The 20,466-nt window shown below is 37.0% G+C and overlaps 2 protein-coding genes across 2 annotated transcripts; one reads left to right on the forward strand and one right to left on the reverse strand.

The window, feature by feature from the left end:
- Window positions 1-6,087: 6,087 nt before the first annotated feature.
- Window positions 6,088-8,547, forward strand: LOC147532666 (uncharacterized). Its single transcript, XM_086650525.1, has 5 exons — window positions 6,088-6,601; window positions 7,342-7,498; window positions 7,614-7,664; window positions 7,973-8,065; window positions 8,283-8,547. The coding sequence occupies exons 1-5, from the start codon at window positions 6,444-6,446 to the stop codon at window positions 8,358-8,360; spliced, it is 537 nt and encodes a 178-aa protein (XP_086506651.1). The 5' UTR covers window positions 6,088-6,443; the 3' UTR covers window positions 8,361-8,547.
- A 76-nt stretch (window positions 8,548-8,623) lies between these two features.
- On the reverse strand, window positions 8,624-13,177 carry MLS (malate synthase). The gene is made up of 4 exons (XM_086650524.1): window positions 12,543-13,177; window positions 10,026-10,351; window positions 9,554-9,884; window positions 8,624-9,470 (listed from the first exon to the last, which is right to left on the reverse strand). Exons 1-4 carry the CDS (start codon window positions 12,948-12,950, stop codon window positions 8,817-8,819), a joined length of 1,719 nt encoding a protein of 572 aa, XP_086506650.1. The 5' UTR covers window positions 12,951-13,177; the 3' UTR covers window positions 8,624-8,816.
- Between the last annotated feature and the right edge of the window lie 7,289 nt (window positions 13,178-20,466).

The following is a 20,466-nucleotide window of genomic DNA, read 5'->3' on the forward strand; positions in this document are numbered from 1 at the left end:
GTTTTGGTTGAAGATTGCTAGAGAGAGAAAGCTAGGGTTTAGCTTTAATGGAGGTTGTGTTCTAAATGGAGAAGATGATGGTGGTCGCTATGGGGAACCCAAAATTTGCTAAGGGGAGATCGGCTGAACCTTAAAGACTCATATTTTCCGACGATCTTAGCCTCGAACCACATCGAAAAAGGGGGATTCTCTCACCATTTCCTTTCCATTTCTTTTTCAATCGCCATGTTAGCTAATTTTAGTGTGTCGATTATATGAGATGAAATGTGATGAATTCGTGATTATGTTTAATATGATTTGATGTTTTGATTATGAATTGATGTTCATTTAATTCGATTATCGTTTTGATCGTATTTTCATGTGTTTTGTCAAGCACTTCGCATAGTTAATAGACGAAACGAAGTAATCGATATCGATCGTAGTCTAAGTCATATTTTCATGTGTCTTGTCATGCACTTCACATAGTTAGGCGACTAGACGACACTTTCGATGACTCGGGATTAACCGATTTAGACGTTTGTTTGACTAAGTATGATCTCCGGATATACGTAGTACTTAGAGACATCTACTTTAGGAGTCGAATATCGATTTTACCTTGACACATTAAATCGGACTACACATAGTCGTAGGTTTATCATTATGGATTCCCGGACTTCGACACCTCTCTCACTTATTTGTTGCCCGAATCGAGTCTTACCGTCTCCCGACTCTTGTTCCTCCGACTCTTCTCTCGAATCTCTCTCGCCCGTTTACTTTTATTGTTTAGTTTTGTTTATTTTACTTGTTTGCTTTCTTCTCTTATTACTTATTCAATCTAAAACCCCCATTTATCTTTGTTTCCTTTCCTATGTAGTCTAAGTTAGCATTTGATACATAGACCGGGGGATAAGACCCTTCGATATCCAAACTACCTTCCTATCCTTGGATCGATTCCGGCTTTGCCGGATTACTACTTGATACCTCCGCTTGGGTGTGTAACCTTTTCGGGTGCATCAGTGAGCGGAAGTTGAAAATATCTTTTGTCATCATTGAACTACATAAAAGAAATGGCAAAGTTTTAAAACTCGTTATCATTTTGAAAAACTTAGTTTTCCCACATTATTCAATAAAAATCGTCCCCGATTGAATAAGTGATTCCAAGATCTCAGTTCTTCGGAGTAAAGCGGACGAAGGCCCTACCCTTTGACTCCGTCGTTCCGGGTGAGTGAACTACTTCACTGATCATACCTTATGACTCTTGGTTGATAGATTTCATTAATGAATGACTAATCTATCCTTTTGCCTCGAGTATTCAAGACTCTCTTGCTGATCTCGTTGAGTAGAACCATTTAGACGTGTAGGCCTCTTCTATAGACCTACCCGCATTGTCCCAAGCTGGAGGAGGTACGTACTCTGCGAAGGCCGACCCACCTTCCTCGAACAAAGGGCGCAACGAGTGTCTTAATCTGGATAGGCGATTACTCAAGATTACGTTTTTGGGGACTTTTACGTTAGTTTGGCATTTGTTATAATGAACTATTTATCCTAACTAACATCCACGACATAAAGCGTAAATAAGTAAGTAAATGCGCGCGAGAAAATAAATCAAGCAGACATGGATCCTAGTATGGCCCCTAACCTAGAAGACCTAATCTCCTTTGGTTTGCTTCTTGTTTCGCCTTTTGGTTCGTCTAGATCTCCATCTTTGAACCTCCATTGATTTCTCCCACTCGCCTTTGGATTCCTTCCTTGAGTTTCTTCAATGAACTCATAGACCCTAAACTCTAATTACAAGACTTTAACGATTCGCAGATCGTATAAACTTGAAATTAAAATTAATTACAAATATGCACCCATATAATATATTAAGGCTAAGAATTATATATGCATGATTATCTTGGGAGACACTTTGTCGACATCACATGTCACATTACGAACCTAAGTCTAAATTCGAAGAATTCGACCAACGGTGCGTTCCAGTTTTATCTTTTATGATTTCTAAAATCAACTTCAAGAAAAACTCCATTTTTGGGTTTTGAAAGCCCGGGTCTATTTCGGAAAAATATTGGTTCGATTCGTAATGATTTCATAAATCAATATAAAGAGAAATCCGTTTTTGGCCTTCTGGATGGCCCAGATTTATTTTGGAATAATTTGGTTGGAATCGGAAGAAAATTTGGCAAAAACTCCCACTCGAATGATGGTCCCTATTCGTGGTCCGAAAAGCCTCGAAAAAGCCCAGGACAAGTCCTAGACAAGTCCCGGCCCAAGCCCACGAAAGGGCTCGGACAAGGTCCGGACATAGCACGGCCCATAGGGCCGGCATGTCCTGGCCGAGGCCTATCAAGGCCTGGTCTCGTCCTGGCCGGAGCCAGGACGCTAGTCCATGTACCAGACGCGTCTGGTGCTGGACCGGACCAGCACTAGGTGTCTCGGACCTAGTCCGAGACACCCAGAACCTCCCAGACGCATCTCCAAGACGCGTCTAGTCGAGAGCTCTGGACGCGTCCTAGGTGCGTCCAGGAAGCTACCAGTGCAGCGTCTGGTCGCGTCCTAGCTGCTCTAGACGCGTCTCCAAGACGCGTCCAGATGCTTCCATCACAGCTGGTGGTCGAGTCCTAGACTCGACCTGGACGCGTCTCCAAGACGCGTCCCAGCTGCTCTGGACGCGTCTCTAAGACGCGTCCAGTAGCATTCTGGTCGCAGTTGCTGGACGCGTCTCAACAGCTGCTCTGGACGCGTCTAGTGGACACGACCAGTAGCTTCCTGGCCTGAGACACTAGGGTTTCCAAAACCTTAGTTTCCATTTTCCCTTTTTTTTTTTTTTTTTTTTTTTGCAAATCTCTATTTGCTAACTTCCAAATTTTAAACTCTTTCTAAATTTTGAAATCCTTTTAGAACACTTCCAAAAATTTTCAAAACTTTTAGAAATTTTTAAAATTTCCAAACTTTGTTTTTTGGGAGTTTCTTAAAACTCAAAAACAATTCTTTTAGAATACTTCTAAATTCCAAATTTTTGTTTTTGGGAGTTTCCTAAAACTCAAAAACAACTCTTTTAATCAAACAATTTTGGATCAAAATTCTAGGTTTTTGAAACTTTTTCAAGAACAATTTTGAAAACCAATTCAAAATCAATGAAATTCAATGTTTTGAAATACTTTCAATCATCAATTTTGATTTTAATTTGAAAAACTAGTTGAATCATATTCATTGTAATCAAATTATGAGTTTGAAGTACTTTTAAAACACTTTTAAAATACTTTATAAACTCAATCTATCAAACTATCAAGCATATCAAATATCAATTAGTTCGATTCTTAGCAAAAACTAGTTAATTGCAAGAGGCTCTGACGCCACTGAAGGGAATTATACCCTTATACTAGTGTTTATAGCGGATAACGACATCTAATGTCTAACACTAGTATCCCCAAGATCATCATGCAAAACTAGTAATTAACCAATAAGAAGATAGTAGATTACCTTAATCGCTATTTCCCTCGAACTAGTTGTATAGAGTAAAGAAGACCAAGAGCTTCAAACGTAGCTCTTCTACTTGGGACACCTAATAGTGTATTTAATCTCCCTGCTTGAAAGCTCGCTAGCACTCCAATGGTGGTTTGATAATAAGAAGACCTTCTTCTTGCTTGACTAGAAGATAGCTTGGGAATTAGCTCACTTTCTCCTCTCTACTTGATGTGGTAGAGTAAGAAAGCTTAGAGAGAAATTTCACACCTTATTCTCTGTCCTAAGAGTGTTTATATAGAACCCTAATAATAATCCACCTCTTTTTAGGTTTCCTAAAACATCCTTTAGAATAAGATTTAGGGAAATAATCGAAAATAACAACTAGTTGATATTTTCTCAATTCCCTAAGGAGATGACGTCCAAACCCAGCCAAAATTGGCAGATTTAATGGTCATAACATAAGGAAACGTCCCTTCAAAAATCAGCCCAATCCGAGCCCTAAAAGTGTCCGAATCGGCCTAGGCCCAAAACCCTTATTTCGGGCCTTTTTGCTATCTTTTGTCCAAATTCTATTTAGGCCTGTGAGATATGTTTATGGGACATTCCCAATGTTATATCACACTCCCACTAGTTATATCATCCGATTAAATACCCATTCTTATGTGTAACCCGATGTAGGATCCGATTGAAGTTAGCCACGAATTACTTCGTAATTCGACGATCGTAGTTGGTTTCTAGCTAAACGCTACGACCCCTAAATCAATCGGACTTGATGATCTTCTTCATCAATTGTCCTAGCCGACATATTGCTCGCATTGTCATCTTGGTCGAAGGACATCTCCTTCAACTCCTTCACTACTTTATCAAAAATACCCAGATGGCTCCCTTTTTCAGATTCCGTTATAACACTGTTAACTAGTCATCATTTCTCTCTCCTCCATCTCATCACCTCTCTTTGCCACCTAACCTTCTCGCCACCTCATCGTCTTCACCGGCAATGGTCGCCGACCGGCGACCTTCAAACATAAAAAGAAAAAATTTAGAGAGAGAGAAAGAGGAGAGAGGAAAAAAGATAATTTTTTTATATTTGAAGGTCGCCGACCGGAAAATTGGCCGGTCAGCGACCATCTCCGGTGAAGACGATGAGGTGGCGAGAAGGTTAGGTGGCAGAGAGAGGCGATGAGATGGAGGAGAGAGAAATGATGATTGGTTAACGGTGTTATAACGGAATCTGAAAAAAGGGGTCATCTAGGTATTTTTGATAAAGTAACGGGCTAGGCAGGAAACCAGTCACAAAGTTGGGGGCTATTAGGGAAATAACCTAAAAGAAAACAACAAACTAATAGCAAATAAATTAAAACATGAAAACTGCAGAACCACGATTGATTCATTTTCTCTGTAACAATTATCGGATCTTCGATATATTCAAAAGGCATACACATTACCCCTAACACATTTCAACTTCACCAATCACCATAATTGGATCGGAAAAATCTAAGGTCAATGACGGAGCCAAGATTATAAGTCAATGGGTACTAGTCTAGAAAGTGATTTTGAACAAGAAATAAAGGACAAAGTTAAAGGACTATTTATGAAAAGGTCGCGGTTTTGGGGAATAAAAAAATTCTCTAGGGAATAAAAATTCTCTACAAAATTGGTCAACCGAAATTGACTTTTTTTATATCTATTTGTTGTTATAGGGCTCCCAATTTTAGAGTTAAACAAAACTAAATTTGTAGAAGATCCTATAAACGAATTTAGAAAGAACTTTTATAAATTTAAGCAAAATCTTTCTAGGTTTCTAAACCCTAAACACTTTCCAAATTTCTTCTTTTCTTCATCTTATTTTTCAAAACTTTGTTTTCTTCTAATTACTAAACCCTAAAAACATAGGAGAACAACCTAATGTTTAGAAGTGAATATGTTTTAGGGTTTCAAAATTAATTGATTTTTAGGGTTTATAATGTGTTTATCTTGGCGAGGATTAATGGAGGAAGAAACTTGCTTTGGACATCCCATGGAAGATGTATTAAGAACTTCAAAATATTTTGTTTGATGATTTGTAGGGTTTAGAATATTTTTTTCCTCTTTATCTCTCTAACTTTGTTGTTGATTTTAGAGAAATAAGGCTAGTATGCATTTGAGATTTGGGGAAGATAAGTAAGAGAAGTGATAGAGAAGAAAAAAAGATGAGATGATTAAGTTTTTTTTCCCAAGAAGAAGAAAGAAGAGGGGAAGAAGAAAGAGGTGTAAGTTATAAAAAAAAAATTGTGTTCCCCATAAAAAAATATTCTCTAGAGATTTCACAAAGAAACATGGATTCCCCGGAGAATTTATTCCCTGGAGACTTTTCTTTATTCTCCAAAACCGCGGCTTATGAAAATGGGGCAGAGAGAAGACCACGTTAGACTGTAGAGAAAATATATGGCCAAAGAAGATTTAGCCGGGGGCGAGGTTGGAACTTGGGCTGGTCAGAACACCAACCAAACAAAGTAACCATTTAGCCAAAGCTAGATTGATCCCTGACTACAACCAGGGACGACTCTAAGGTTAAAATATTGATTAATTTATATTTTTATTATATACTAAGTGTCATATGATTGATATATCTCTATTAAATTAGAAGAATGAAATTAAGGGCATATTCTTGAATGAAACAATGGATATTCAGTTTTAGAATTCGATCCCTCTCATAATGTCTCATTTAAAACTTACAAGGACAGGTTTCAAAAACTAAAAAATGTTGGTGCCAAACTGCCCTAGAAAAATCCTCCGTCTTCCCTCTCCACGAATTATATAATTTCCCTCCGAAATCATCGTTTATCGTTAAAGTACCTAAAGAATCAGTCCTCTCTCTCTCTCTCTCTACTTTCTCTGTGTGAGGATCTGCAAATATAGAAGAAAACGAAACACAAAGGAAGAAGATTGGAAGAACAAAATTGGGCTGAGTTATTATACAATTTGGTTGTAAAGAAGAAGAAGAAGAAAGGAAAGAGAAAATGGATGAAAGTGATCTCGTGGTGGATTCTTCAGCTGCTGCGTCGTCAATTCAAACCGGCGCATTTTCCACTTCTTCTTCCATCTTTACCAATTATCCTCTCATTTCTGCTATTGTTGCTTTTACTCTCGCTCAATCTATCAAGTTCTTCACCTCATGGTCTTTCTCTCTTTCTCTCTCTAGAGTTTTTTTTATTCGAATGTAATTTTATCTTTTTTAGATGAGTTCATGCTTGCCCAATTGATTTTAGGTATGTTAGTTGATTGTATAAAGATAGTGTGAGAATAGTCCCACGTGCGAGAAAAGGGATCTAGCAACCAAGAATATAATACCCAGGCAGGATGAGATTAGCGGAGTTGATTGTGAAAGAGTTAGTTGTTAAATTAGAAATAGATAATTATTAAGATTGTGGTCATCTAACTCAAAACTAATTGTAAATGAGAGAACTTAGATATTATATTCTTCGTTAAGATATCATGCCTTTTCCCACGTGGGACTATTCTTACAATGGTTGGGTTATATGTTTAGTGAGAATGAACAATTAAGTTCTAAAATGGCAGGTAAAGCCAAAAAAAAAGGGCCATAAGGTTAGGGCTATATTGACAAGTACAAGTATTTTTGAACTGAATTTAGCTTCGGTTTTGCCGCAGAAGTTCACTTAAAGATTTGAAGTGAGTAGCTTATCGTATTGATTGCAACTCGATTAAGCAAATGAAAACGGGATCTTAAGAATCTTTCCACTTTCTATGTTCTGTCGAATTCTAAATCTTTCTTCATTTTTGCGTATTACAGAGAAATTTTATATTGCTTAGATCTTGTGGAATTTGCTTTATTAATGCTTATATAGATTTTTGTTACTAGAGTCCTCTTAAGAGTTATACACTTTGATAGATTTGCAGGTATAAAGAGAGACGGTGGGATGTTAAACAACTAGTTGGATCTGGTGGAATGCCATCGTCCCATTCTGCAACAGTTTCTGCTCTTGCTATAGCAATCGGATTTCGAGAAGGCTTTGGAGGTTCTATGTTCGCCATTGCTATGATCTTAACCGCTGTTGTATGATTTCTAACTCAAATCTTGTAAACGAGTTCTACTTATCAATTAATATCTTTGAACTATATGTTTGTGCAATGCGTTGCTCGGAGGTTCCTTACCCGACTTATGTTGGCAGGTAATGTATGATGCATCCGGTGTTAGGTTACATGCTGGGCGCCAAGCAGAGGTGTAGTTTTCATTCTCATTCTCGTTTACTTTGTCGGTAGATTACATTTACAAGTACAACTAATGGGTAATTCGAGCTCGGACCTGCGCCATCCACATTGGGTGATACTATAATACTGAAAGTGTCCACAAATGTCGTATCAATAGTTCTTTTTTGAAGCTTCACATATGATATTGTTCATGACCGGCAATCAAGATAATGTTGTACTTACAGAAAACCACTCCGATAGCATTTTGTTTATTTGCTACTATTATATCTTTATAAGGTTCAAAACATTTCTCATTTTCACCAAACTGAGTAATTTGCAGGTATTAAATCAAATTGTATATGAACTACCTGAAGAACATCCTCTGGCTGAGACCAGACCTTTACGGGAACTTTTGGGCCATACTCCTCCTCAGGTATGACTCGTTCCCTCAAAAAGACCTCATCCAAATTGATTTCGTAGCACAGTAAATATTCGCTACTACTATTACTTCAAATTACTGTTGTGGCATATTACCAATAAGATTGATCTTTGTTACCTCAGTTATTGCTTTTATTTCTTCGAATAGAAGCTGTAATTTCGAGAACCCTAACGAATTAAGCTAGACTCTTATAAGGTTGCTATTGTGATAGGTTGTTGCAGGTGGACTACTGGGAATTCTCATAGCGACGATAGGCCACTTGATTACGAAAGCTGTTTCTCAGGCTTGATACTCGACCAGATATCAGGCCTCGACTACAATTGCGTCCAAAATACAGGAAAGTCATTTAAAGACCCATTATTCGATTTCGTGATTCAAGGTTAACTAGTAGACAAGAAATGTGTAATGTTAAGTATTTTCACCAGTAGTTTCACTGTTATTTGCTTAATCAAGAAAACCCTTGTTCTATTCGCTAATGAACCGCCCTTGAGAGAAATTTGTAGACAAAAAGGTGAATTCAGATAAAAAATAATCGCAAAAGAAACCGCACAAAAAAAAACAGAGGACATGATTTATAGATTAAGAACTTGACCGACAACATTCATACAACAAACGAGGATAGCTGATTATTTATTAGTAGATGCAAAAGTGACAGTAGATGAACCCATAAGGATGATAACAAACAGCTAATGACCCTGAAAACTGAATAACATGATTTTCATAAGCTTCAAGATTATGAACTTGATCAGAGCTTAGCAAATACCTTGGGGTGATGTTGAACAATATTGTTATACGCATCTAGAGTGAGAAAATCATCTAGGTTGGGTGCAGTACACTGTCGGATGAAAATCTTGCAGGCTTCCTTATACATTCCTCGTTTGAACTTTTCTGCACCAACTTCTCTCTCAATTCGAGCCATCTCTTCTTCGACCACCTTACTAAAAAGCTCCCGATTGACTTTCACCCCAAGTCCATCACCATTCAAAACGACCCCATATTTCAACCATTGCCAATTCTGAACTCTGCTGATCTCTGCAGTGGCTGCGTCCTCCATTAGGTTATAAAGAGGAACAGAACCAGTTCCGGTGAGCCATGCAGCTAAGTACTGTATTCCAACCCTAGTGTTTAATCGAAGACCTTCAATTGTCCTAACACCTCTAGGTTTCTGAATTAGGTCTTCTTCAGTTATATTAACTGCATCTTCTCGCTTAATATGGATCTGATTAGGGGTACTTCCCATGTTGTTTGCGAAAACTTCCATGATAGCAGGGATCAGACCTGGGTGAGCTGCCCAGGTCCCGTCGTGACCTGCACGAACCTCACGTAGTTTGTCCTTCCTCACTAGCTCTAATGCTGCTTCGTTTGCTACTGGATCGTCCCTGATCGGTATCTGGGCTGCCTGTAGAATAGCAAGTTGAAGAATGTTGGTAACATATTTTGGAATTCGAACTAATTGTCTATAGAAATTTGTTTTGTACTTACCATACCACCCATGGCGTGAACTCCACGCCTATGACATGTTCGAATGAGGAGATCAGAATAACTTCTCATGAAATGCTGAGCCATTCCAACTTGAAATCTATCAGGAAGTAAACGGTCTGGGTGACCTTGGAAAGTTTTCACGTAGCTGAAAATATAATCCCATCTACCACAGTTCAACCCGACAGAATGGTCTCGTAGTTCATAAAGGATTTCGTCCATTTGAAACACGGCAGGAAGAGTCTCGATTAATACCGTAGCTCTGATGCTTCCTCTCTCAATTCCTGCCATCTTTTCTGCTCTCTCAAACACACAGTTCCATATTTTAGCTTCCCTGCAAATTCCACATATCTTAGCTTCTACCTAATTAAATCAGACATACGACACAATGAGCCCGAGCCCAAGCTCGAACGTGCACATGAAGACACGTACAAACACACAAACATAGACACGTAACATGGTTTGGATTGATTACCTTGAATGCTCCATTTTGGGGAGGTAAAAGAAAGGACCAAAACCAGCACCTTGGTTCTGTCTGAATGATCGATAGTTATGATAAAAGTACAGACCAAAGTCGACGAGGCAACCAGTCGCAGGCTCACCATCAATGAGAATATGAGCCTCGGGAAGATGCCATCCTCGAGGACGAACGAAGAGCTTCGCTGTCTTTTCATTGAGCCTGTAAACCCTGTTCCTGGCTTGATCATGGAAGCTTATGGTGCCTTCTACTGCATCTTTCAAGTTAATTTGACCTTTCATTAGGTTCTCCCAAGTTGGTGATAATGCATCTTCAAAGTCAGCCTATAGAAACCAAATCAAACTACCACCATTTTAATGACTATTATGACAGATTATAATCCCTACATAGATTTTAATTAGAGTAATAATCCAAAATGATATTTAATTTGGTTTTTCCTGTATGCTTCTTTTTAGTTTAATTACTCCAAACTTTATTTTTCACCTAAATTCATAAGATAACCTTCATCTTAAATTTTGACACTTAACTTACTACAATTATGAATTTAAGTAATTTAGTGAAGTAAAATGGAAAGATACTCAATTTAATCTTTGTTTTATAATCAATCTAATCCCATTCACCCCCTTAAAAATTTGCCACCTGCCATAGCCCAGTGGCGAAAGTCTCAAGTTCGATCCCACAAGAGTGAGTTTTTGGATTACAATATAATTAGTTGCGAAAGTCTCACATTCGATCCCATAGGAGTGAGTTTTTGGATTGTAATATAATTGAACTATAGACTAGTGTATATAAAGACCAAATTCGAGTTTATCACATCGTATTAATGGAGAATATCTTTTTTTTTCAATGTTGTTGGTACGATCGGTTAAGTGGCCGGTCCAAATGTAGAGGGAGAGAGTTTTTCACTTTCTTTCTTTAAATCTGGTCCAACCATATCACCCGTCCAAGAATCAGCTCGAGACCTAGCAGAAAGAGTGGTCGGACGTACCATCATTTTTGTTTTTTTTTAATGGGTGTCTTGTAATCTATTATATTAAAACAGGTCGGTCGGTTATCCAGGGATAAGTCTGACCGTCCATTTTATTTTAGAGATTTGGTTGGGAACACATCCGACGGATGATATAATTTTTTTTTATGTAAATAGACTACAAAAAGAAGGGTATCTATGTAAATCAACTAAAATTGGTTAGAGTAACTACTGCCCATATATTTCTCTTTTTTTTTTTTCTATTCAGTAGAAAAACGTGGGAGGATGAGAAATTAGTGGGGAGAAAATCTCTCTTCCACATTCTTGATCGGTTTTTTTATGAAAAAAACAATCTCTCACATCTATTTTATAGTTCAGGCTTCAATGAAATATTATTTTTCTTTTTTAAATGTAATTCTCTTTTTTTAAATGTAAATAGCTTAGTATTTGATTGCTCCTCTTGGTTGTTTAATGTATAATTATTGTTTTCTCTAAATGTAAAATGGCTATTCAACTGTTACAATATTCTTAACACGACGGCACAGCCAAAAGGGATGACGCGGTGGCAGGGGCGGAACTACAGCTAGGCCGAGGGGGGCCATGGCCCCCCTCGGCCTAGCCGTAGTAAGTTGCATTATATTCCTAATTTACTAAGACTAAGTATTAACTATACAGTAAGGAGACAATACCATTAAGTTTCCATTAGCTCTTTGGTTGGAATGATTGCTTATGACGGTAGTGACCCCGGTTCAAACCCAAGAGATAGCATAAATTTTAAATTACACTCTTATTTTTTATGGCTTTACTAGGAGTGCTTGGAAATGTTATATATTGGTAATATGAAACTTTTGAATTTAAAAAACGATAATTATATTTTTTGTTGAAAACCTCGTATTTTTTTTTGTTGAAAACCTCGTATTTATCATCGAGAAATTTAAGTTTGAGAAATAGATCAATCATTCACATTAGTTGGACAATAAAAGAAAATCGTGACTCGTTAAGCAAAAAATTTAATCTCAATTTTTTTTTATTTAGAAGACATTCTTGAGTGATGAAAGTAAAATGAGGTTAAACAAAATCATAATTATTTTAATTGGTGGTACTACTCTTATTTCAAAAAATATATATAAATAACGTCTCTTAGTATAAATGTAAAATTTGAATAAATTGTCAAATAAAACAACTGAGTTCGTATTTACATTGGCCCCCCTTCGTTTTTAGTTCTGCTTCCGTCCCTGCGCGGTGGGAACCTAGTTAGCTATCATAGTAGGTGTAAAAAAATTCCAAAAGTTATCTTTTCGTTTTGGTTTTTCTTTTTTCCAAACATAAAACGGTAGAAAAACAGCAGGTAAATAATTGATGGACAGGTGTCGCACATGCATCTAAGGCCCACCCAACTACTGAACACCACCTGTCGTACGCTAACAAATCGAGGGCCATAAAAAATAACACTCACCATCCAACGGTCACAAAAAAGAAAGCCATGAACATTTTCAATTTTCAAATGATGGAAAATAAAACAAAAAAGAAAAAAAAAGAAGACTGACCATGAAAACTTTAGCACCGGAATTAAGAGCATTAATAATCATTTTCCGTTCAACAGGTCCCGTAATCTCAACTTTCCGATCAGCAACACTTGGTGGAACAGAAGCACAAATCCAATTTCCTTCTCTAACATATTTAGTAGCTGGGTCAAACCCAGGAACCATACCCATATTATATTTTTTCTGTGCTTCTTTTCTACACTCTAATACATACTTAATTCTACCTCTAAATTCTCTTTGTAATTCCGCTACAAACTGTAACGCTTCTTTTGTTAATATCTTACTACTGTATTCTTCATTGTAACGTCCTCTGATATCTACTCCTTCTGGTACATCATACATACCCATATTATTACTAGTAGTTTTCTTCATCATTGGTGATTGATACCCATTTGATCCTAATCCCATCATCTTGATCTTGTTAATTTCTCTCTTCTCTGTCTAAAATGAAGAGAGAGTTGAGTACTTGGGTGGGTGTGTTTATATGGGTTTAAGGGGGATATGGGGGTTTAAGGGGATAGAGTTGTGGATGTGGGTACGTCAGAGATGAGGTTTTGTGATTCGGTTACATTGGGAAATGGAAGATATGGGGATCGATAGAGAGGAAAGGTTTTTGATTTTTGTGCCTACGTTGGGACGTGGAGTTTGTTTAGATGAGGTCAGGTTTTTAGCCCAATGCTAATCCACACACCGTCAATAAAACAGCCGTTATTTGTTACTTCTGCTCCATATATCCGTTATTTTAGAAAGTTCCATGTGAAACGGGCGGGTTCGGACGGGCTCGGGCAACTATGAACCGGACACGGGCGGATCGGGTTCGGATAAGCCGAGCTCGCGAGAGGGAGTCGGGCGGATTGGGCCGGACCAAACACTCCCTATAAGAACCCGTAGCCCGTCCGAGCCCGACTGCCCGAGCGGGTTCCAACGGGCTCGGGCCGGGCGGACTCGGATTTTTCAGAAGATAAAAAAACATAATAACAATTCATTAAATTAATTTAATATTGGATTAGGTTTCATTTTTATATGATTTGACTCAGTGTCTTATTTGCTTAATTTTCTTTCTGTTTTCTGTTTTTATAGGAGGTAAGGGGAAGCCTTTGAAGCAACCTAAAGTTGAAAAGAAAGAATATGATGAGGATGATCTAGCAAATATTCAGAAGAAGAAAGAAGAGGAAAAGGCATTGAAGGAGCTGAGGGGAAAGGCATCACAGAAGGGGTCATTTAGTGGTGCTGGAGTGAAGAAAAGTGGGAAGAAATGAGTGCCAAGCATTCTCTATGCATCTTATCTGCTTTTGTTAAATGGCATTATCTCCTGTTGGTTTGGATTATTACATGTTATATTAGACCAGGTTAAAAACATTCGCAACAGATCGACATGGATTGGGAATAAAACAAAAACACGAAGATGGGATGGGCTGATGGAGAGGGCGGAATGGGGATTCAGTTGAATAGGGTTAGAAAAGATGACGAAGGAAGAAGAAAAGATGGGTTGATCTTTTGTAGAATAATATCTTTCTCTCTTTTTGTTTTTGAATAGAAAACCCTAGGAGCAATGAACTGTTTCTCTCAAACTACTTTATATATACAGCCTAACCCTAATTCTTTTGGGATAAGGAGCAGCTCAATGCCTCAGCCGTTAGATTCAGTGACCCTAAATCTTGCGGTTTGAAAGTGCGGGCTTATCAGGGCGGACGGGCTCGGGTAACGGACGGGTATAACGGGTCGGGACTCGGATTTGAGGTTATGTCCGAGTCCCGGCCCAATAAGCCCGATTCATCGGGCCGGGTTAGCCCGACTCGGGTTGGCTACGGGCAGCGGTCTCCAACGGTCCGGGCCGAACGGGCCGGACCCCGGGGTCTCTGACCGTTTTCCCAGCCCTATCCATGCTTGCCTTGTGCCTTTTTGGTCAATGTACCGATAATAAGAAGGGAGATTTTATAGGGGCTTCATTTTTGTTAAAAGGGCTCATTTCAAAGTGTTCCTCAAATGTTTCATTTAGGTTGGGCCCTCCAGAAAAAAGGCACTTTCCCTTCGTTAGTTTAAATTAAAGGTTGAGTTAACGTCGTTAGGTCAAAATTATTTAAACCAAGAAAAAGTCTTTTGACCGATCAAAAGTCTCGCCCCTCTTTCATCTACCTCATAAAATATGTTTCATCTTCTTCTTCTTCTTCAATTTATCTTCTCTCTTTTTGTAAAATCTATCACCTCTATCAATACCGTCATTTTCATCTTCCTCTCTTACTCATTCTCTCTTGGTTTCTCTCTCGTTCTCTTTTCATCTTCATCTCTTCTTCTTTCATCTTCCTCAAACCTTAGGTTTAGTTTTTTGAAAGTTCGGTCATCACCAAAGTGGAAGAAGATGAATATTTAGGGATTTGAGTCTTGGAGAGATTTAGGGTTGAGATATGTAAATTGCTAATGTGGGTGATAGGCACCTTTAAAGTGGGTTTTTAAACCATTGCATGGGGGGCCTTTAACCAAACAAGGTAAATGACTATTTACCAAGTCAATGAATTCATGGGGAGGCTTTTTAACAAAAATGGGATGGCCCTATAAAACTTCCCTAATAAAAACAATTGGTCAAACATTTCGTTGCCCAAGTGGTGGATAATGTTGGTATAATCTCTGAAATTCTGGAGGTCTCAGATTCGATTGTTAGAAGAGGTGAAATTCATAATTATTGAATTTGGGTTATTAAATGTATAAATAATAAGTTTGTTGGGATTTAGGTTGTTTAGTATGTTTTTGGGTTTTAGACCCCTTTCATCGTTAGTTTAATTTAGGTGGTTATCGTGTTTATCACATTTTGATGATGTATCAATGTCATGTAATGACTAACGTAGATTATAGTCTATTTCAAAAAAAAAAAAAAACTTGAGAGATTGGGTCAAATGACTCTTAACCAAGATGACTTTGGCCAAATGATCTTAGTATGAGGAAAACTGTTTGAATTCCCTTTTTAGGGTTTTCTACTAAAAGTACCCCTGATATAAAAGATAGTCTAGACTATCTAGAGTCTTAAATTTTTTTTTTTCTTGAATTGTTCAGCGTGTACCTCGAACCCTTGACCTCTAGGTGGAAGATTATACCTCTTACCACTCCAACCAAGGGTTGTTGGCAGAGTCTTAAAATTTCAACCCCGAAACTTGAGAACTCATGTTCTTATTCTCTGACCCTTTTCTCACAATCTTTTTCTTATACTCGTCCCAAATCCAAGTTGCTCATTCTCTTTGCATGTTTTTTTCAACTCAACATGCGGAATTCAACTCTCTCTCTCTCTATATTTAGATTTTTCAACTCAACTGACTTGCTCACTCTCTCTATAGGTTCCCATAAGTTTATGGATATAGAAGCCAAGGTCGTTCTATAAAAAACCTATGAACCTCGACAAAGTACCATTTTATCTCTCTTTAGGTATTTTTTTTTAACCCTAAAACCTATTTCTTAACTTGATGAAAAAGACCCTAATATTATTAACTTTGATAACAAAGTCCTAGTTTTTTGTAAGTGTGAAAACTGTGTTTTTTGTTTGTGAATCTTTTATGTTGTGTCTTTGTTAATATTATATGTTAATTGTTAATATATAATGGTGCAATCTACCTTGTTCTTGTAAAGTGAGTTCTTGCCAAAGTGAGTTCTTGTCAAAGTTTTGATTCTTGTTGGTAAGATTTTCTTATACATACTTACAATAAAAAATTTGGGGTCCGGTAAATCTTAGAAACGAGTATCAAATTATTTGAAAATGATGAACTGCATATTAAAATTGATGACTTGATTGTCATATACTGCACAAATACATGAAAAAATTGCTCTAAGGTCCATAAAGATGGTCCTAACAGGAAAAATAGTCCATTAATCTCCCAAAAGGATCAGAAGTCCAAAAACAAATTATAAAACCTACATCTAGTCCAAATGAGAATCCCAATGCACCAACTCCCATCCCTAGGCAAGAATAGTTTTTTCTTCGTTCAATTTTACCCTTCCATATATACCTTGCCTTTTATCTCTCTCCCACTCTTCCTGCACTATTTCTCACTTTCTCTTTATTGGTCAGCTTTTTAGTCTCTTACCCTCTATTTCCTACAATACCACAATCATTATCTCTCCTAAACTAACAAAGCTTATCTTCTTTATTTTTTAACCGAAGCACTCTTCTCTAAAGGAGATCGAAAATCCGGTATCGAAAAATCCGGTATCATCATCTTCTCCACCATGTATCATCACCTTCCTTAATCAGTCATCTTCTTCATCCTCTGCATATATCATCATCCTCTTCACATTCTTCAAATATCAGTCATCTTCATCATCAACCATTTAATATAAGTCATTTTCATCACCTTCATCATATGTAAATTACTTATTTTCATTTAGTTTCATCAATCCTTCAATGATTTTATCTTTACAAAAGTTTTATTTCCACTGTAAAACTAGTTTTACTTTTTAAAAAACGGTTTTCATCATGATAATTTACACCTTGATTAATCTTTGGTTTATATCCATGAAGTTCTTTGGTGTTTGGTGTGTTGATCAAAGGTGATATCTACTTTATGTTTTTCAAGCACAAACTTTCGATTAGAAAGGGTCAAAAAACATAAAAAAGATGAATCATACGTTTTTTGATTGATTTGTGTTTGTTTCCCTCTCTACACTTTATGTTGTTTAACCATTATATATAATTCTGGGTACATTTTGCAGATTGTATCTACATTATTTAGATAGTTCGAACATTGTTTGTTACAGTGCATGTCTAAGGATTAATATTATAGCAATATTCTATTTGTGTTGTATATTACATAATGGATACAAAAGAAGACTTTTGTAAATATTCCTCCATTACTTCATTTGTATAATACAATGCACAACTTTGTATGCATTGCATAAGTTGTACCTTACATTACATACAATGTATACGACAACTTCGATAAAATGTTGTCCTATTAGTTCATTTGTAGAATACAAATTACAAACTCGGTATGTATTGTAGAACTATTATATACATTATATAACTTGTTCTGTATATACTGTACAAAATTTTGTAAAGTTTGATGTTTGTTTTGAGGAGATAGATCTACTATAGATACACAATGGAGATGGGTGAAGATACTCAAAAAATGACAACACCCTTTAAAATTTGAATCACGAGGTTTCGTATTCACTCATATTGATCAACTTTTTCTAGGTGGAGTAAATATTTTTTTTCCTCAAACATGATTTTACATGTTGATGCTATTCTAAAGCCAAATGACCCAAAATTGGCAAGCAATTGGGCTGGTAATCTGATTTTGGATGATACTAAGAGACATCTGAACCGCAACACAAAGGCGTTACCTATAATTTTCTTCAAGACTATGGAATGGACCTCAACTATCACTATTCATATAATGGTAAGAGAGTTGCAATGAACGACACCTTTGGACAAGAATGTGATTCATATGCTAAACTTCAGTGGTATGTAGAAGCATTGATGTGTGTTGAACCCAAATAGACGGGTGGATTTGCAAATTGGAATCTATATTGAAGGAAATGCTTATTGCATATAACATATGAGCTGAATTTAATATTCTGGTGCAATGCTCATAATGTTTTACACATCAATAGAAATGCATAATACATGAAAAAAAATGTTTATTATATGTAACATGATTTGCCTTTAATATTACTAGGTTTAGATCCCTTTTGGCTACGCCGTTGTGAGTACACAAAGATGAGAGTCGAAACAATTAGTGTTTCTCCTGTCCAATTTTTCAAAAAAAAAAAAAACAAAAAAAAAAAAACAATAAAGTTAATATTCTTCAATCTTGAATTTTTTAGGCAAACACTAATCAAATCTACAACAATAAGTAAAAGAGTGAAGGAAATTAAAAAGAAACAAAAGGGAGATACAAATCAACATGGAGCCGTAAGTAAAATGAAAATGTACTTACATCTGGTCGATGAAATTTTGCAAACAAATAAAACAAAAAAAATAAAGTTAATTTTTCAAAGATAATCAAACTTTAAAGAGAAAAACTTAAAAACTTCTCATATCAGATGAGAATTTGGGATACAGAAGGTAATAAATGTGAAATTAATCTCTCCTATTTATGATAAATCTATCTCTCTTAATTGTGGAATTTAAATTCCAGAAAAGAAGTTAAGAGAGTTAAGGAGGGTAGTTATATTTTGTAAATAAGTAGGAGATTTTTAAGGGAGAGTTCAACACTGAATTTAGTGAAAATAATGAGATGAAGTTGAGGAAGTTATTCTTAAACTGACTCTCATACCCTTCCATTTAGTGTAGATTTACATGAGACGATACGGTATCTGCCGTTGGATCTAAACTCTCAATAAAAAATAGACGGCCAGACTTATATCTTGAGTAACCAACTGTAGGACGCGATAGATCCCTTTTGGCTACGCCGTTGTGAGTACACAAAAATGAGAGTTGAAACAATTAGTATTTCTCCTGTCCAATTTTTCAAAAAAACAATAAAGTTAATATTCTTCAATCTTGAATTTTTCAGGTAAACACTAATCAAACCTACAAAGATAAGTAAAAGAGTGAAGGAAATTAAAAAAAAACAAAAACAAAAGGGAGAATACAAATCAACATGCAGTCTAACTAAAATGAAAATATAATCACATCCGGTTGATGAAAATCTGCAAACAAAAAAAAAAAAAAAAATTGGGTACTTTAATTAGCCGTGGGGTACCAAGTAATGTGAGATCAATGGCAGTACAATATATTCTAGTTTGCTCAAGGATACTTTAAGGCCCTACTTTAATTAGCCGTGGGGTACCAAGTAATGTGGGATCAATGGCAGTACAATATATTCTAGTTTGCTCAAGGATACTTTAAGGCCCAACTTTAATTAGCCGTGACACTGATTTGTTGTATTATATGCGGAGACTTACCTATTTGTTAAACTCCTTTTTTCTCTTCTCTTTTGTGAATTTAGCAAGTTTCTTTGACATCACACATTACGCGCAATTGTGGGTTTTACTTGAGAATAAGGCTGACACTGGTTTATTGCAAATAATAGTGGGCAATTGGTTTACCTTTTTTGGTTATCTGTGATGTTCGAGGATGCTTACATTATCTTTTTGTATTAAGTTATAACGTTTTTGATTTTTTTGTGACTATCTCCAAGCGTCAAGGTTTGATACCACAGACGGGTGGGGGGGGGGGGGGGGGGGGTCATTCGAGATGATTATTATCTCTCGTTTGAAACCTGTCAGCCGCTGATGAACCCCCATAACAACAAAATTATTATCTCTCGTTTGAAACCTGTCAGCCGGACAGAGGCCACTTCAGGGTTTGACACAACAGATGGGGGGGGGGGGGGGGGGGTTCATTTAAGATGATTATTATCCCTCGTTTGAAACCTGTCAGCCGCTGATGAACCCTCATAACAACAAAATTATTATCTCTCGTTTGAAACCTGTCAGCCGCTGATGAACCCCCATAACAACAAAATTATTATCTCTCGTTTGAAACCTATCAGCCGCTACAGAACCCACTTCAAGGTTTGATACCACAGATGGGGGGCTCATTCGAGATGATTATTATCTCTCGTTTGAAACCTGTCAGCCGCTACAGAACCCACTTCAACAAAATTATTATCTCTCGTTTGAAACCTGTCAGCCGCTACAGAACCCACTTCAAGGTTTGATACCACAGATGGGGGGTTCATTCGAGATGATTATTATCTCTCGTTTGAAACCTGTAAGCCGCTGATGAACCCCCATAACAACAAAATTATTATCTCTCGTTTGAAACCTGTCAGCCGCTACAGAACCTCACTTCAAGGTTTGATACAACAGATGGGGAGTTCATTCGAGATGATTATTATCTCTCGTTTGAAACCTGTCAGCCGCTGATGAACCCCCAACATGAAGAACCCTTCTCCATCTGGACTTTCTATTACTGTTTTTATCTTCTCTCGCA

This window comes from Eschscholzia californica, unplaced genomic scaffold, assembly GCF_041429995.1.
Source record: "Eschscholzia californica isolate CP2 unplaced genomic scaffold, dmEscCali1.0.p SCAF_6, whole genome shotgun sequence".
Taxonomy (NCBI): Eukaryota; Viridiplantae; Streptophyta; class Magnoliopsida; order Ranunculales; family Papaveraceae; genus Eschscholzia; species Eschscholzia californica.

Excerpts from the sequence above, each read along its gene's own strand:
- LOC147532666 (XM_086650525.1), top strand. The coding sequence starts at position 6,444 with ATGGATGAAAGTGATCTCGTGGTGGATTCTTCAGCTGCTGCGTCGTCA. Across the intron at positions 7,499-7,613 it reads CTATGATCTTAACCGCTGTT|GTAATGTATGATGCATCCGG; the intron begins GTATGATTTCTA and ends TTATGTTGGCAG. Across the intron at positions 7,665-7,972 it reads ATGCTGGGCGCCAAGCAGAG|GTATTAAATCAAATTGTATA; the intron begins GTGTAGTTTTCA and ends AGTAATTTGCAG.
- MLS (XM_086650524.1), bottom strand. The coding sequence starts at position 12,950 with ATGATGGGATTAGGATCAAATGGGTATCAATCACCAATGATGAAGAAA. Across the intron at positions 10,352-12,542 it reads CCGGTGCTAAAGTTTTCATG|GCTGACTTTGAAGATGCATT; the intron begins GTCAGTCTTCTT and ends TGGTTTCTATAG. Across the intron at positions 9,471-9,553 it reads TTCACGCCATGGGTGGTATG|GCAGCCCAGATACCGATCAG; the intron begins GTAAGTACAAAA and ends GCTATTCTACAG.